Genomic DNA, 19,609 nt, shown 5'->3' on the forward strand with positions numbered 1-19,609 from the left:
TTGACTCTGAAGATACCTGTACAATCAGGGTACATTCTCCCATGTATCAGTCTCTCTAACTCACATTACGTCACTCCTCCTTTTCTCTTTTTCCAAGGCTAATCCTGGCTTATGATCTCAACGAGTTATCAAACGCTGTTATTAGCACTGCACAGCTTCATTTATTACAAAGTCATACAACGTATCCCCATCTGCCAATCTCACATTCTACTAATCGATTTCGTGCATCTTGCAGATTTAGCTAGGGTGCCCCTCTTGTTAAAAATAATTGTATATGTAAGTTAAACATATGCTTTAATTTCTCACTCTATATATCTTCACTCATTGTTTTCCATGGCCTTTCACACTTTCATGCAGATGACCAATAAATCCACAGCTGCAATGCAATGCAGGTATTGATCTACAAATGTCTGCTGAACATTCCACTTGGAATATGCAATTGTCACCTCAAAACCAACAAGCCTAAAATGAACTCATCACTCATCTCTCCAAATGGGTCCTTCTCTCTGAGAGTACTGATAAATTTCACAGCATGAATCCTCTCTCTCTTTTTAAACATTCAATCTTTGAAGCTATCGTTGACCCTACATTCTTTATCTCCACATCTAATCTATCACCAAGACTTGTAAATTCTCCCTCTGGGAACTTCACTCGTTCCCTTCTCTGCAGTTCTGTAGCCTCTTCCAGGTCCACTGGTTGAAGCCCCCGGTTTATGTTAAGAGCCCCTTTCTTTACTTTAGTGTAGCCGTATAAACTCAAATCACATGAATCTTCTTTAAGACTGCTCTTGTGTTATTTCTCTTGCTCAAAATATTCAGATGTTCACATTGTTTGAAAATACTCTCCAAAACCTCTAGCCATGAATACCTTTCTTTTGACACAAAGTGTTTTTAAGACTGAAATCTGTCTTGTCTCAAAAATTGCCTCCACCTCAACCAAATTTTTCAGAAAATTATCTCTTGAATAAAAACTGGCTTTTTTTCAAATTTGGTGTTGAACTACCTTTCTCTCTTTTGCATATTTTTTCTGGCAATGGGATGCTCATTTGTCAGTCATTCCTTCCCTCTCTTGTTCAGGACAGAACTGCAATTTTATTCAGGAATTTTCCTTCTTTCTCTCAGATATCTGTCTGAAGGCTCAAACAAGCTCCCACCATAGCTCAAGAGTGGCTCCTGGTTTATCTAAGCATGAAATCATGATGCGATGTTCAAACTTCCCTTGTCTTGACTGGTTTAAGATCATTTTGGGATGCAATTCTAGACAATGAGATTTACTAGGGGAAAAGCACCTAGGAAAAGATTTCCTTAATCTTAAAAATAAATCAGAAGGAAGAAAATCTATTTTTCCTTTCTCAGGATATCACCGCAAAGATGTGATGCTTGGGACTGAAGAGATTATATGGCAAGTTGACTTTATAAGAAAGTCAGTTATCCAGAAACAGCAGAACATAAGGAATGAAAAAGGCACGTAGTTCTATGCTTTTGATGAATTTCAAGTAGCTGAAAACTCAAATAATACAGTGGCTTAAATAGACAGGAATTCATTTACCTCAATTAACACTAAGTCAGGAAGGCACCCATTTAAGGTTGGCACTGGGGTTCAAATGTGCAGTCATGAAGCACGTATTTTCCAACTTTCTTTTCTGTCATTTCGTCATCCTCACACTCATGCACAGTTGCAAGATGACTGCTCTACTTCCCAGAATCACACATATTCAAGGCATTGAAATAAATGGGAAGAGGAAAGAAGAAAAAAAATCTTTTTTTCTATTCTGGTGCTTTTTCGTTCTGAAAAATTTCACATATTTCTCACTGGCCTCTGGTGATTATAAAGAAGTTTGGAGAAGATGGTATTTGTAGCTGGTCATCATGCCGCCGCCAATAAAATTGGAGTTCTGTTTTTAAGAAACAAAAAGAAATGGACAGGCAGCTCACAAGGACTGGTAGGCTGTTTACTTCAAGGCCGGAAATTCTGCCCCAAGTATCTTAATTAACATAGCATCCCCTCTTCATTCCACTTAGGAAACATACTCTTCCTTGAACGTCCAACATTGGTCCTATCTTTCTCTTTCCAGATCATGTCAGTTCTCAGGGTGCGTGTGTTGTTTTACAACAGTAATCATAGTTGTTATTCTTTGTCTGGTAATCTGTTACTTCTTTATTTTGCATTGCCAACTTAATTGTTGTTTACCATTGAATTACTATAAACATTTCCATGTGATAAAGAATTATTATTGAACTCATTTAGTCCTAAGTGATTCCACACATAATTATTGAATGGTAGATTATATTGAAGATTTCGTAATATTTATTGTTTAATTTTTAAAAAATTTTGGGGGGGGAGGTGATCAGGTTTTTATTTATTTATTTATCTTTAATGGAAGTACTCGGGCTTGAACCCAGAACCTTGTGCATGCTAGGCACACACTCTACCACTGAGCTATACCCTCCCCTCTGTAACATTTCTTGATGATTAGTATGTACCAATAGTTTCAAAATGTCTACTGGCACTTTCCATTGGTACAATTTTCAGCCATATGTTTGTATGGTGAGTGTAAGTATTAATCAACTCACTGATACTAAAGAGACGACTCCATAATTCTTTATTTTTAATCCTCATATCCACACATCGACCTTATTTTGCCATACCGTAATGCATAACACCCTGGACTATTAGATAGTTTCTCTTCCTTGTGAAATGACTTCTTGGAAGGCTGCACTGAGATTCCAGAGAATCTGGGTAAAGTGGGAAAGCGTGACATGACTAACGATGTTCATCACTGTGAGAGGCAGGAGAGAAAGTACCCATCCTGTTCTGTGCATCCGTAGCCTAGAACACAAGGCACCCTTAATACATGTTTAAGGCGACAATTTCCTTTCATGAATAAAACGGCATATTTTCTAATTTAATTGTTTCTTTTAAAAAGAATTGATCTCATTTGTTGTAAACCATACATTTTTGCATCAAGAGGTAAGATGCAAAAGGAAAAAATTTTATCTTTGCTCATAACCTACAGTAAAAATTTAGTCACGAGGAATAGCTGCATTTATTGTCTGCTGAGTATAAAGGACATGGAAGTAGGACATTCACAATGACTGACAAATTTCAGAATATAAAACTAGTGAAATGGAAGAAGCTAACAGCAATCCTAGAAGACTGAACAAATGTGTTTTTTACATTATTTCATTTAATTCTCAAAGCACTCTACACGTTATTATATCTACTATGTAGATGAGAATTTACATAATTGCCCAACAAGTGATGGTCAAAGTTAAAATGAAGACTTCAATTTAACAACCCCAAAGGTCAATTCTTTCCATATATTTCTCCAAAGGTCACTTTGCAAATACTATAATTTATTCCAGTATCTACAATAGATTCCTCTCCCTGCAGGAATCCAGCCCAGATGCTTCCAATATATCCAGAAGACCATCAATATAAAATATTGATGAAGTCAAATGGAAGCATCAATATATCTGTGTGCTGTGAAGTGTTCCTTCTGCATACAAACACAGTCTACCAAGAGGCTTTAAGAAAAGCAACTATTTCATGTGTCAACATACTGCTTTTATTTTAATAAATTCAAATACTTCCTGCAGTTGTCCATCAAAGTCGTGGGTAACACTAACAGACATTAGTACGCAGCTGACTTCAGTTTCTGAAAACTGACACTGTCTGTGTGTTTTACATCAATATCTCAAGTAACTGTATGAAAAATAAAAATCGCACAAAGCACCCTGAGAAGGAAAAGGAGTGAAGGTAAAAATGGGCAGCAGTTAAAAAACCAAAACACCTATAACTCTTTCTAATGCTTTTAACCAGTTTTACCTATTCTTACATTTCATATGCAGATGTACACTCACACACCCATTATCCTTCTTAGGTTCCCCAAATGACTGTGATAACTTCATCCCTGATAGCACTTCTTACACTTAAAAATTAACTAGGGATCTTTTCATCTACTAACCATTTTTTTTAAAAAGCAAAGAACATGATATTCTAATACATTTTCCCTCTAGTGTTTTTTCTCACAGTAGAAAGTGAATTTTTGGAGCCTAACACAATATCTTGTTCATTTGTATACATTCAGTGTTCAGAAAGTTGCCCCTAGCCCAGACTAGAAAGGGAATAAATGGAAGAGTATAATTTTTATACAAATGTTTTCAATATATGTATATTTTTACATGAAAGGAAAATAATTTACTGTCAGTAATAACTTTTCTACGTGAATGTGACAGCTGTCTTTCCCCCCACTGCGTTATGTACAGCAATGCCATCTTATTCAAGTTATTTTTCCTTTAGAATCTTCATAAATTTGTCCAAGTTTTTAGTTTTCCTGGTGATTATTAAATGCTCTTCTTGTTATGTCTTGTAGAAAAAAATGGTGATCTCGAAATGCTTCAGAGCATTGTTTTAGAACGCCTTTGAAATAAATTCCTTACAGTTAATATCAAAAAATATTTATTTTTGATGCACTTCAAAGATGCTAGAAATAACACTAGGAAGTATTATTCAAGGTTTGATAAATTTCATTTGAGAATATACATATTACAAAGGAAATAAATAATATTTGATCAAATTAAGATTATAATACTGTTGTATTTGTAGTACAATTTTAAAAGTGCCAATCATTTTCACTTTCTTTGATGCTTGATTTAAAATTAAAATATGAGATGAATGTTGAGGATAATATGCTAAGCAAAACAAGTCAGTTACAAAAAGACAAATATACTGTGATTCCACTTGTATGACGGACCTAGAGTCGTCAAACGTGTGGAAACAGAAAGTAGAATGTGGCTGTCGTGGCTGGGAGTGGGGAGAATGGAGGGTTACTGTTTAATCAGTGCAAAGTTTCAATTTTTCAAGATGGAAAAAGTCCTGGATATGGGTGGTGACGCTGTCAGCACAACAATGCGAATGTACTTAATGCCACTGAACCGGTCCGTTAAAAACGTTCAAAGGATAAATTTCATGTTCTCTATATTTTTACCACAATTAAAAAATAGTGAATTCAAAAAAGAAGAAACTAACTGTCACTGTAACATCTGCAGGGATAAAAATAATCTTGAGCTAGAAATAAACATTTAAACATGACGTGTGTGGTACTTTGCCTGTGTGATATTTTGCCACTGAGAGGTTGAGAACATTCCCTTTCCGTCTCTGAATCTAGGCGAGGCTTTGTTATCTGCAAGACCATTAGGAAGAGCCAGGAGTGACGTTCTGGAACTTCTGAGGCTAAGCCATAACTACTTTTGCTATTTTTTTCCTGAGGCTCTTGGAATGCTTGCCCTCGGAGCATTCACAGGGTAAAAGTCAATCCCATGGAAGACGCTGATTGACCTGTGACAGCCACGGTACCTAAAGCCCCATGGACTGCCCTGGAGGCTGCCTCCGTGTTGAGCCAGACAGAGAAACCAAAGAGGACACATCTGCCAAACGTGGAGGGGATGAAGCCATCCTGGAAGTGATCCCCCAGTTCCAGCTGTACCAGTTAGAGCCATGCGGATCAGAGACAAAGAGTCTCGCTGACTCCCTCCTGAGTTACTGACCCACAAAAGTGCAACCAAAATGAAACTTGCTTAGGCCACTAACTTTTCGGGTAGTTAATTATGCAGCAAACGCTAACTGCCACAGGTAGCTCATATGATAACAAGATTCCATGTGAATGCTCATCAACAAGATACATGAAAAAGTCATTCTTTGAATTTAAATAAGTGTTCATATTTTAAAATTACGTACCTGGTTTTGTACATGACTTCAAATATCATTTGAATTCAAGTTTGAATTAAGTTTGAATTAAAAAAAACCAATGTGGCTCATCTAGTCATGCAATGTGATTGATAAAATCAATCATTAAACTGGTATTTATTTAATATTTATTCAAAGTGCTCATTTTTTGGCCTCATCTATGAAATCAGTCTTTTTTTTTTTTTTTTGGAAAAGGGACTGGAAACAGTAATGAAACCAACAAAGAAATATGTAGACTGCTAGTTCAGTTTCCAACAATTTTAATCCTGACTCTGCCTACAGTTCTACACAATGACACTATGGGAGACTTCTGGAACATGATTTGCTATAGATTAGTTACAGTTCTTAGCATGGGGGCTGAAAGGGCTGCCATTTAAATCTCTGAATAGAGAAGATGAAAAAATATTTTGGCTATTTCAAATCTATGGTAGTTCATGAAAAGAATCATTTCCTCTTAGTCATCGGTGCCAACAGGTTACTCTACTAATAAAGTAAAATTCTGTGCTAAACAGAGAGACAAACTTACTACAGTGAGCTTCATCGGATCTATCAGAACAGTCGGGTTTATAGTCGCAGACCAGGTGGGACGCAATACACTTCTTGTCATGGCACAAAAAATCAGTGGCTTCTGGGCAAATTTCAGAAGTCTCACCCACTGTGGGGAAAAAAACCAAAACAACAAGCAAAAGTGTTATTTTGTCACTTTCGTTAAATTTGAATACATTTTCAGTTGTTTTAGAGATCCCACACTATGAGATGAACTGGAGATTTTAATAGTAGCCCAAGGTAGACTTCTGGACGTCTCCCCCTCTCAGTCCCACCTGGAGCTGTTTTCAGTTTTAAAAACAAAGGCTGACACAGACCTAAAGACCTAAACTGAAACAGGATAAACTGAAAAGTCCCAGAAAACAGAAAAGGCCTGCCAAAGAATGGAGCCATTAGAAACAAGTGTGTAAATAAAAGCTCGAGAAATACACAGATCTGATCTACTATGAATCTGAACAAACCATCGCCAAGCTTAAAGTGACACCAGCTGAAAACTGGCAAGATCCTTCTTTGAGACAGAATTTACAGTAACAAAATCTTTGACTATATCAATTTGTATTTGGATTAAAATACTTCTGTACACAGGATTCACTCCACAGAGCTCCATGCACTCATTCCATGGACCGTATTTGTGGGCACACACTTGTTTTATCATCTCCTTCAGGTGATGGTATTCAGTATGCTTTGAGATTTCAGACAATGGATTTCACAGGAACGCACGTTTTTAAGCTCCTTGTACTTTTCTCACAGAACATGACCACAGGAAGGATAGAAAAGATGAAGACACTGTCCTCCCCGCCGTTGAAGACCACAGTACTCGGTTGGTCTTGTCATCGCTCCTTAGACCTCTCTTGCCGGTGACAGTTCCTCAAATTTTCCTTGTTTTTGATAACTTTTGTAATTTGGACAGCACTGGTCAAGTGTTTTGCAGGATATCTACTGGAATTTGATCTTCTACCCTTATGGTTAGCTAGGATTATGAGTGCAGGGGAAGAAGTAAAGTGTTACTTTCATCACATCACGACCAGGGCACATACTATGACATGACTTGTCACTGTTCACGCTGACCTTGTTCACCCAGCCAATGTCACTCTTGTCTTGTTTCTCCATTTTAAAGTTACTTTTTTTTTTTTCCTATCCTTTTCCATACTACATTCTTTGGAAGGAAGTCACTATGTGCAGACCACATCTGTGGAACAGAGACCTAGGTTTCCCACCTTGGGGGCAGAGCCTCTCCATAAACTATTTGGTGCTCTTACCTATAGAAGATCTGTCTTTTCTCTCCCATTTATGTATTTATTTAGCAATATTTTATATCAGTGTGGACTTAAGGATATTTAACAATTTAAGAAAAATGTAAGATTTTAGAACTTCTCTGATGTTAACACTATTACTGGGTTTTAGTGAAGAACAAGAGATTTTGAAATGCTGAACAAAACGATTCAGGCTTTTTAATTAGTTCGTCTTGTCTGTTATTTATGTAGTAAGGTCACTGAAGGACACTGTTACATAATTTTCAATTTACGTGCAAATTTCAGGGTCAAACTGAATGATCAAGTTATGTTTTTTCTGCATAAAATGAATACAAATAAACCTAATCACTGTATTGTATTATCTTTGACCCTTTCCATTGAACCCTCTCTTATATGGGTGATGTATAAAAATTTAATTTGTACTGTATTTTTGATATAATATTTCATTCAAATCTTCAGAATTTAATAAGTTTTCTATGGACCAAAGGTAAATATTTTGATGCACTTTGTTTACAAAGAGTTTAGTGACAACAAAGAAACTCTTAATTATTTTAAAATACTTTAACAAATAATATTGAATATAAATAAATTTTTATATATTAAAATTATTTGTTTCAAATTTCCCACATTTTTATGAGTATATTGCTCTAAAAAAGGAGTCATAAAATGGAAAAGCAGAAAAAACTATTAATACTGTCTTTGTAAGTCTTGGTAGGTAAGTCTTTTTTGGGAATTACTCCCAGAAAATCAGAGAATAAATGATTCTACTATCATGTAATAAAATGCTTTTGTAAATCAGGTGGTTTCTAACTTGTTGCTTCCAAAAATTTAAAGTGACTTAGTTTCCAGATTAGATCAGAAAATCTTTTTTGATTAAAAATACTGTGGTTTTTGACTTATATTTTTGGCATGTAAGCCAGTTCAAGCACTTAAAGGACAATGCTATAACAAAATTAAATCTTAACAAACATCACAGCCTTATGTGAGTAAGGTTTCTTAGCAATAACTTCAATAAAAACAAACATTTAGAAATAGAATTAAACTCTTATTCTAGGAATATTCATTTATGAATACATAATTGATGACATTAATGAATCACAGTTTCATACACAATGAAGAAGCTCCAAAAATTTTAGCTAAAAAAGAAGCAAGTCACCAAAAATACATATAATTTTACAGTATGACTATTTATATAAAGTACAAAACCTGAAAAAATTAAATAATATTATTTAGGAATACAGTTTAGCCAAAACTAAAAATCAGTTCAAGAAGACAGTTCTCATAGAAGCAGGGTGATGATTTCTGCATGAAAAGTACATGACTGGAGAAGTGCATGGAAGGGATTTCCAGGTACAGTACAGGTGATATATTTAACTTGTACAAAGTAACTTGAGGGATCATTTTATTTTAATATTAAGCCAAAAATATACATTGAAAATATACTTTTATATGTATAATGAAGGATCATGTATCTGACTGCACAGTAGAATTATCCGAAGCTTTAAAAATTATGGATGCCTGGAATCCATATCTAGAGATAAAAATTTAACTGGTCTGGAGTGAGGCAGTGAGGTCTGGGAAGAGATATTATATTAAGCTCTTCAACAAATTTTAGCATGAGGCTGGAGCTTAGAGGCACTGTCACTGATGCATTTCACAATAGGAAATAAAAATTGATTTAAAAAAAAAAGAAAGGAAGAAAGAGTAAAGAAAGAGAGGAAGAGGCACTGAGAGAGAGAGAGAGAAAGAGGGGAGTCGTGGAAAGTTAAGAGATTCCAAATTTTTCAGATCTTCTGACACTGGGGCTGTGGTTTACCCCTTGTTGAAGGCTGCCCTATGCCTTACTGACCTTATGTTCTCATGGTCTCTCTCAGACAGTCCATGGCTTATTAGGCAATTGTATCTGATGCCCTAAGAAAGCAGTATTCCACTGAACTTCATTTCAATGAGTTTATACTTAATATGTCAGAGATAATGTTCTATCAGTGATTCAACCCATAAAAATATACCTAGGCATAAAATCAGTCACACTAAACATGATCTAGAAATACACTAACAAGATTAAAAAAATCAATTAATGAATAATAAGGTGATTAATTTCTTAATATTTTCATATTTTTCTCTTCTTTTAAAAAATTAATTCAGCCAACATATTTAGCTTATTACAGATTAAAAGAACCTTTTAATATTTTGGACTATGCTTATGTTTAAAGCAATTAAGAAAATGAGAGCATCACCCTGCCAAACGAATTCCTATGAGTCCTTGATAATCAGGATAATCACCTAATTCCACATTTTAGTTTCCACCAAAGTGGGACAGTTAAGAGAATTCTAATTAGCCATTAAGTCATAAACAACTAAAATGAATGCAGGGTGTTCTCTCAGTGCAAAACACAACATATTAAAAAAGAAAAGAGCAGATTACAATGCTAGGAAAGTAAAAGGTACCAGCATGTTGTAAAGGAAACAATTAATCTTACAGTTATTTTTTTTTTTTAGTAGTGGACTTGGGAAGAAGGATCAACCAAAAATACAAAGCATAAAGAAAGTTAGACAAAATCTGTATGGTGATGAAGTGTGGTTTAAGGACATTTAAATATAAGCATTAAAACATAAAGATGTAAAACAGAAAACAAAACACCATGAAGAATACTTACTTAGTCTCAAGGTGCTTCTTAAGTTAAATGACAAAAGCAAATTTATAAAGCAAAACCCTGATTAAATTAAGTTACATAAATTGAATGGGAATGTTTTTCATCAAAAGTAACATAAATAATATGAAAAGAAAACTAAAAGTAACAGAAACATGTTTAAAATATATCTTATAAAATAATGTTTATATAAATCAGTGAAGAAAGAGCATGTCCAAATCAATACAAGAAAGCAAACAGCTCAAGAGAAATTTTTCACGAGGAAATAAATGGGCAATTCTCAGGTGGAGAAATGTGCATGTTGATTTTAGAAAAAAAGGTTTAACCGAATTATTCACCACAGATGTAAATTAAAACACTATAGCATTTCACCTACTAAATTAGGGAGAATTCCTGATAAAAATTTAATGAAAGCCAATGCTGATGAGAATTTAAAGAAACAGATAAAATAGTTTACTGAAACTAAAAAGGCAAAGCAATCTTGATGGAAAAGGGAGGCATCTAAGAAAGGCTTAAGATGCAGAATTACGGAGACAGGGGAAGATAGAGAAATACTGAGAACTAAGTAATAAGCAATCTTAACAGACGGCACATGAAGAAGCAGAGTAAACAGCACTGGACAAAGGGATGCCAGTGGTGATTTACTTTTTAATAATCATTATTAGCAATATGTATTAGAGTCATAATTTTGTATTCCCTTAGGCTGGCATATTACCTAGTAGGAACTTGTGGTAGGCTGGTGATTCTCCACACAAACATCCATTCCCTTCCTCTTCCTTAGTTTTGAGTAATAACGTTATTTCCTACATTTCCTTACGGATTGACAATGCAACAAAGTGTTGGCTAATTAGTTGTAAGTGGAACGGATGTGCAACAGTTCCAATGAAACATTTTAAAGGACAGTTGGTGTGTGCTTTTTGCTTTTTCCCTTCACCTAATTTTTTTCCCACCAGCTGGAAGGTAGCCTTAATGACTGGAGCTAAAGCATCCATCCTGATCTACTGTCTCCCTCACAATATTTCATACATCCATCTCTCCCTCTCTATTCCTACTGCAGTACTCTAGCTCAGTTTGTTACTTCTTACCTACCCCACTGGACTAGCCACCTACTGGAATAACCCACTCATCTGTGGAGGTACCATGTTAGCGCTTGTTGCAGGAATATTGCTCTAAGAATACATGTTCAATGAGCCAAGAGTGGACCTATCTACCCTACTTCCTTCATCTGACAACTCCCCCTCATCCACATGGTCACCAAGGTGGCGGCTCAGTAGACATGTTTGTACAACATGTCTCCACCTGGACTAGTTAACTGATCTGAAGATGGCCATATGACCCAAGATCAGTCAGAGTCACCTACCAGAGAGTTTAGAAATGTAACTAACGGGTTTCTGCAACAGTGTGTTGAGGTTCTTGAATCCTGTGGTGAAGTCATACTCCCTGTGTATGATGAAGCCGAGAAAAAGATGGTTCCACAGAGAGAGGGGACTGAAACAGATGTGCAGAGGGAAGCAGTTAAAAGAGACAAGAGGTACAGAGAGATCAGAGCTCCAGATCTCTCTCAAGTCCTTCCTGAAGTGGGACTGCACTCCTGGGCCTGAGTTTCCTGAGATTCCTCATATCCTTAAGTAAACTCTCCTTCTGCTCGATTCTACTGGAAATTAAACTAGACCTAATTAACCCAGAGACCTCCGAGAAATGATCACGAGGATGTCTAAAGGCTGAAAAGGCCAAAAAGTAAATGGATGGGAAGGAATCCAAACCACACTTGGTTTTCTGCTGAGCTCTTTCCTGACCTCTGAATCAATAATTAAAAACTGTATTTCCCAACTCCTCCGAGGCAACTTTCCAAATAATTTGTGTGACTCATTTTGCTCAATTTCCTCAAGAATCCCTTCAGTATGAATCATCCTTATCCCCTCCTTAAAAGAGATCATGTACCTGCCACGTCTAGTTTCACGATACCACCCACTATGGTAGGTGTTCAGTATATGTTGGTTTCTTTCTGTGGTCTTGATGATCACGTGTGTAATGCAGGTTCCTGTAAACCAATGAGTTTGCATGCATCTAATCAATGAGGAAATTAGCTCAATACAACACAGAACTTGTGTGGATCCCTACATGATTTCTCCTTCTACAATAATGTCCTGTGCCACCAAGGCAGAGCAGACAAACAGGAAGCACGCTAACACAGCTGAGCCAGAGAGCCACGGAAGAATGAGGGCTGCCGAGCACGAACTTCACCCTGGGCTGCTTCGCTCTGTTTCTCCACGTTCTCGTTACTTTTTTTTCTAGTCTTTGGTTACTTTTCCCAAGTCTCCATAATTCAACAGCCTTAAAACTTTTTTTTTATACCACCCTTTCATCAAGATTTCTTGCCTCCTACCTTACCCTCCTTTTTAGGTAAAGTAACGCATTTGCTGAAAAGTCCCTCTATTTATTAGAATTTTTAAATGCTTTAAACTGTGCCCGCATTTTTATTATGGTTGCTATTGTTTATATTAATTCTGTACAACTTAGTCATCAATGTTTATAGTGGATTGCCTCAACCCAGTTTTCCTTTTGTGTGATTACTCAAAATGGGAGGCTTTTTGGAAACTCATCTATACCTCTGTGTATATGTATGCGTGTGTGTGTGTTTCATTAAATATATAGGGGAAAAAATGGTTTCTGGCCCTGGCTGAATTATCTGTGAATGTATAAATACCTTTGGATTTTACTGAAACTTGTTTATATTTGAACCAACTGGATATAAATTTACTGAGTTCCACATCTATTTATTTTGAGTACACCTGTAGTTTGCCTATCATATATCATATATATATATATAGATAGATAGATATATAGATATCAGAACTGAAGAGCTTATCTTTCAATTTTGTAATGGAAAATAAATAAATAAAAAATAAATAAATATATCGGTGTAAAGTAGAAGTCTTATTGATAAAGATTAATATTTATTTTGATTAAAAAATAATTAGTAAACTACAATTCAGTAAAAATTGAAATGCCATATTGTCACAAATTCTCCATGCAGTGATCTAACTGAATTAGGTGGGGAAAATGTTCATTGTAACTGAGACAAGTTCTAATTAGAAACTGCATGAATAGAGGATAATGTTAGTATTCAAATTTACAGAAGACTTCATTTGAACTTAGAGATCTTTCAAGGGCTATTTAAGGCTTACTAAGATGTATGCTCAAGTAATTATATTTTCTTAATAGTATGAATGAGCCAAGTAATATAATTGTGCTTGATTATAATCACATTAATTATGATATTCGGTTTATCATTATGATATAATTACAATTGCATCTTTCAGTGTAGACCTTATTGACATTAAAATGCTAATTTTATCAAGTTTATTGAAAGATAAAGTAATATCCTGTATTTTCTAGGTATGTAATGAAAGGTTGACTGGAATGCAATGTTAAAGTAATTACATCCATTCATGGCTTTGATTTTTTAATTTAAAATAGCTGATTAAAGATAGAATAAACTCAGTTACTTAGTCCTGTTGTCTACAATGTGGGCCTGGAACCAGGAAGAAGAATCTATTCTCTGATTTTACAAGAAGTAAATAACCTGGCTCTCAGGCTTAATGAAGAGCAACGTAGCTGGGTGACCATGACAAGGAAGCCCCTTCCCTGAGGCCCGTCTCAAATCAGCTCAAGCAGGAAGGCACAGCAAGGGCTTCAGCTGTCAGTGCTGGAGGCAGAGAGCTGATGTCACCCACTTCCTGCTTCTACATTTTGTCTACTGTCAACTTTTATTTGTCTGACAACTTTCCCCATAGGGTTGGAGACAGAGATGCTGCTGGACGGCCTTTCTTAACATATTTAAGTATCAAAATCTGAAAGGTAAATAGATATTTACAGTCCTAACTGTAAGTAACACTCCAGTATTAACATAGGAAACTGCATGGTGTGTTAGTTAATCAGGACTAACTAGATTATATGACACTTAAAAAAAACCCTCCAAATCTCAAAAACACCATGGGGGGGTCACTCGCTATATATCTAGAACAAGTTGGCAGAGGGACTTTTCCTGTACACATTTTTTTCTCTGTGAGCTACCGTAAGATCTTGTATATATTTCCCTGTGCTATACAGTATCATCTTGTTTATCTAGTCTACATTTTGAAATCCCAGTCTGTCCCTTCCCATCCCCCGCCCCCTTGGCAACCACAAGTTTGTATTCTGTCTATGAGTCTCTTTCTGTTTTGCATTTATATTTTATGTTTTTTTTTTTTAGATTCCACATATGAGCGATCTCACATGGTATTTTTCTTTCTCTTTCTGGCTTACTTCACTTAGAATGACATTCTCCAGGAGCATCCATGTTGCTGCAAATGGCGTTATGTTGTCGGTTTTTATGGCTGAGTAGTATTCCATTGTGTAAATATACCACCACTTCTTTATCCAGTCATCTGTTGATGGATATTTAGGTTGTTTCCATGTCTTGGCTATTGTAAATAGTGCTGCTAGGAACATTGGGGTGCAGGTGTCATCCTGAAGTAGGGTTCCTTCTGGATATATGCCCATGAGCGGGATTCCTGGGTCATACAGTATGTCTGTTCCTAGTCTTTTGAGGAATCTCCATACTGTTTTGCGCAGTGGCTGCACCAAACTGCATTCCCACCAGCAGTGAAGGAGGGTTCCCTTTTCTCCACAACTTCTCCAGCATTTGTCATTTGTGGCTTTTTGAATGATGTCCATTCTGACTGGTGTGAAGTGGTAACTCACTGTAGTTTTGATTTGCATTTCTCTGATAATTAGTGATATTGAGAATTTTTTCATGTGCCTATTGATCATTTGAATGTCTTCCTTGGAGAATTGCTTGTTTAGGTCTTCTGCCCATTTTTGGATTGGGTTATTTATTTTTTTCTTATTGCGTTGTATGAACTGCTTATATATTCTGGAGATCAAGCCTTTGTCGGTTTTAACTGCAAAACTTTTTTCCCATTCCGTAGGTTGTCTTTTTGTTTTGCTTATGGTTTCCTTTGCCGTGCAGAAGCTTGTAAGTTTCATTAGGTCCCATTTGTTTATTCTTGCTTTTATTTCTTCTAGGAGAAAATTTTTGAGATGTATGTCAGATAATGTTTTAACTATATTTTCCTCTAGGAGGTTTATGGTATCTTGTCTTATGTTTAAGTCTTTGATCCATTTTGAGTTGATTTTTGTGTATGGTGTAAGGGAGTGTCCTAGCTTCACTGTTTTACATGCTGCTGTCCAGTTTTACCAACACCATTTGCTAAAGAGACTGTCTTTATTCCATTATATATTCTTGCCTCCTTTGTCGAAGATGAGTTGACCAAAAGTTTGTGGGTTCATTTCTGGGCTCTCTATTCTGTTCCATTGGTCTGTATGTCTGTTTTTGTACCAATACCATGCTGTCTTGATGACTGTAGCTCTATAGTATTGCCTGAAGTCTGGGAGAGTTATTCCTCCAGCCTCTTTCTTTCTCTTCAGTAGTGCTTTGGCAATTCTAGGTCTTTGATGGTTCCATATAAATTTTATTATGATTTGTTCTAGTTCTGTGAAATATGTCCTGGGTAATTTGATAGGGATTGCATTAAATCTGTAGATTGCCTTGGGCAGTGTGACCATTTTAACAACATTGATTCTTCCAATCCAAGAGCATGGGATAGCTTTCCATTTTTTAAAGTCTTCTTTAATTTGACACTTTTTGTTAATCAACAAAAGATACTTGCAAAAATGTAAACTACTTGCTTCAAGTAAGACTATTTTTTCACAGTCGTTCCATGATGATTTGAGCCCACCAAGTCCTATAACACATGTACGTAAGATCTATTTTCTTTTCCCCTCTTCCCCTAAACTGAAAATTTTTCTGAATCAAAAATAAAATGTCTGTAACAATGAAGATGGGTTTAACATTAAATTTTTTAAAAACAGGGTTTACAATTGTCGGTGGCACGATATCATGTACACACGAAAACCGTGCAGAGAGAAGCAAAAAGTTCTGTTTATTGATTCTTAGGAAAGGATTTATATAGAACATGCATGATGCCTCACATATCATCTAAGTTATAACAATGATAATAATTTTAAGCTATTTAGGTTTCCAGGCTCCAGGTTCTTAGGCTCCTGGAGTAGGCACAGGATGTTACATGATCAAGGACAGATTGTTATAAAATTCGTCACAAAATTTCATTAAGTAGGCCATCTCTTCTCCAGCCAGCTGTGCCTGTCTTACGTTGTCCTCCTCTGAGGATCTTACCAGTCACTGGCAATCCAGCCGTCCATACTGGATACATTAAATAGGCCATCACTTATCCAGCCGTCTAGGTGAACTTTCTCACAGTTTGTTTATCAGCTCAGCCCATGGCTTATTCTCTAGAGCCTTCAGGCGGGGGCCTACAACAATGTGTAAAACATTTCAACTAGTGTTACTTAAACCCTCCACTGTTAGTCCTAGTGACATGTCTAATATCACCTGTCATTTTTGCCATAGCGTTTGAATTTATTAACAAACTGGATGTGGCAGGTATTGTGCTACTGCTTTTACTCCAAGGTACTCATGGTGGTGCTGACAGTATTCCATGCCGTTACGGCTAAACATGGCCACTTCTGTGCCATTTGGCATCAGCAATCAACTTGGCTGTATTATTTAATGTAACCTCTGGATACCTCGATTTTCCAGAGCTGTAATAAAGATTAATTTAAACATGATGGTGATGATAACAATGATAATCACGTCTAACATTTACTGAGTAGTTACCATGAAGAGTTAATGCTCGAGGCTCTTGGCATATATCAACTTGTGAAATCCTCACAATTACCCTATGAAGCAGGTTCCATTTTTATCGCTATGAAGAAACTGAGGTAAAGCGTTGATAAGCACTTATTCAAGGTCACACAGCAACTAAGTGGCAGGGACAGGATGTAAACCTAGGAAGGCTGATTTCAGAATCTGCTCCATTAATCTCTGTGCTGTGCCATGGTCTTTAGCACAGAGCAGGTGTTTCTGATGAGAAAGTTCCATGGCCATCGCCCCACTCTTACTTCCTTCTGCCCCAGCAATACGCTCCCTCCTAGTAAATCTGCCTCGTTGGTCCCCAGGCCTTTTCCCTAGGATGTTTGTGTGCTTGCCTCTTAGTATATTTAAGGCTTTGCTCAACTGTAACTTTCAGAGACTATGCCTGATGACGCTAATCAGGGTAATAATTCTCCATCACTTCTTCTCTATCATTCATAGAACCTGCCAACAAGACACAGATATTATATATTACTTTGTTTACTGTCTGCATCTGCCACCAAAATGTAACTCAATGAAGGCTCTGTTCTGAATCTTCACACATGTAACAGGATTTGAATAAATCTTTTCTATTAATCCATTCCTCTGTCCATTTATTCATGCATCCATCCATCCATTTACCCATCCATCCTTATGCACCCTTACATTATACAGCCCTACATATTATCTACCCATTAGTTATTAAAATAAAAGTCACATTTAATTATTTCATTAGGGTGAGCCAGCTAATTATTTTTTTTCTGACTACCATCTTTTTTTGTTTGTTTGTTTCTTTCCTGACAACATTTACTTCCAAAGAAAACTGGGGGAGATCTAAATGCCACACTTGGAACACTCACGTGTTGAGTGGAAATACAGCTTTTCATCTAAGTTAAGTGAAGAAGGTAAGTTTTAGTTAAATTCTACAGGGTTCTGTTCATAGATGTATGTATTTGTGAACTCTATACAGAGCAATCACCGGTTTGTGATCTCCCAAGTTTGATTTGAATTCAGAGTGATGCTGCACTGAAATCATTATCATCAAGACACTATTTTCACTCCAAATCAATTACTGCTTAAAGGACACTTAGGAGTCATACAGACACCTTTTAAGGGGGGAAAATGAAAGGTGTGAGAGCGGTTGTAATAAGAAAGAAAGGCTTTGGAGGTTATGTGTGAAGACAATGTACTAGACAACTACAATTATAATGATGCTGTCTTCTCTTCACTTTCTCCCCAAGGTACTGCCTTCCTTTCACATTTAGGGTTATTTTGGGAGCCTGATGTGTTTTGCTCTGTATGAATTTAGAGAGAGGCAAAGTAGTTACTGTGCTACTGTCTACTTAGAAGAATTTATTGACTTCTGGAAGCATTTTCTAGTCCCTAGATTATTTTTTCCTTTTCCCTCAATGGAAAACTGGCCATCATTCAATTGGATTTTTCAGTGGATAAGGCAACATCTTACACTGTTACTGGCTCCCATCCTGAGGTCCCGGGTTTACAGTGTCTCAGAGATGGTTCCAGAGCAGTCCTCACAGCACAAGGCACCGAGAGACACATGGGGAAGGAGAGGAAATGCCGGGCGTCAAGAAAGAGGCACTGAAAGGGGACATGGAAACTCAGGAAAGCCAAACGCTGTGTGACGCAGGCGTTTCAGCCCTGCTCTAAGGAGACACACACAGTTCACTGCAGAGTTTTCTGTAGCCTAGGCAGTCGATAAAGATTTGTTGAAAGAAACAGAACCAGCTTCTAAACGCTGATATAAAAAGTGCTGTCCCTGGAACAGTGTCGAGTTTTCTGCTGTTGTTCATCTATACTTGTAGCCAAGAAACATTCAGTTCTTTCTAAATCCCATGTTTTCTTCAGAGCACTTTCTATAACGTACATGACTGAATCCTTGTCAGAGCTCTTTAAGATGGAAGTAGGATTCTTAACCATTTTATGGCTGAGAAAAATAAGACAAAGGAAGATTACGTGACTTGCCTAAAACCGCGGAGCACAGAGCAAGGATTTGCACCAAATGCTCTTGTTGCAAAACTTGACATAAATGCTACTTAGTATTAAGAGTAAACAACAACAAGTATCAGCTGAATGTGTGTAATAAACGGATGTGCTTAATAAGTAACGTCAATTGAAAACTGACTAACCATTTAAATTTAGAACTGGTACTTTTATAAATTACAATGTTGGAATACTCCTTTCCCTTATCTATGAATTCTCTTCCTAATTCTCTGTTCTATAGAGTGGTGGTAGCATTTTATAAGATTTTTGTACAAATCATTTTAAGATCAATTTTAATTTTAATTTTAAAATTCATAATCTGCCACTTTTTTTTTAATGAATAAGATACTTGCTTCCATGTCACTCTGTCCAAACAGAAGATATGCTTCTTAATGTGTCCCTGGACAAGACAAAGATATGCCTATTCTTTTATTTTTCTTTTTAGAAAAAAATCAAGAAATCTGATAGTAAATTGGAGCTAGCACCACGATGTGTTCCAAATGCAAAAGAATTTTAAAAAGTATATATCTAGCTTTAGGTAGGCTGTGTGCTAAATATGATCTAATAAACTGAGTTATGTGTTTTTGAATGGAGAGCCAAAACTAAATATGAAGCTCAAATAGCTTTCTTATTTGCAGGTAAATGGATAACTA

The 19,609-nt window shown here is 36.3% G+C and overlaps 1 protein-coding gene across 1 annotated transcript in view; it reads right to left on the reverse strand.

Annotated features, from left to right (window-relative positions):
* The window catches only part of MALRD1 (MAM and LDL receptor class A domain containing 1), a 355,452-nt gene that overhangs the window by 157,792 nt on the left and 178,051 nt on the right, over positions 1 to 19,609 (reverse strand). The window contains exon 18 of the mRNA XM_072955135.1: positions 6,275 to 6,403. Coding sequence (XP_072811236.1) covers positions 6,275 to 6,403 — 129 coding nt within the window. The remainder of the gene's footprint in view (positions 1 to 6,274; positions 6,404 to 19,609) is intronic.

This window comes from Vicugna pacos, chromosome 35, assembly GCF_048564905.1.
Source record: "Vicugna pacos chromosome 35, VicPac4, whole genome shotgun sequence".
Lineage (NCBI taxonomy): Eukaryota > Metazoa > Chordata > Mammalia > Artiodactyla > Camelidae > Vicugna > Vicugna pacos.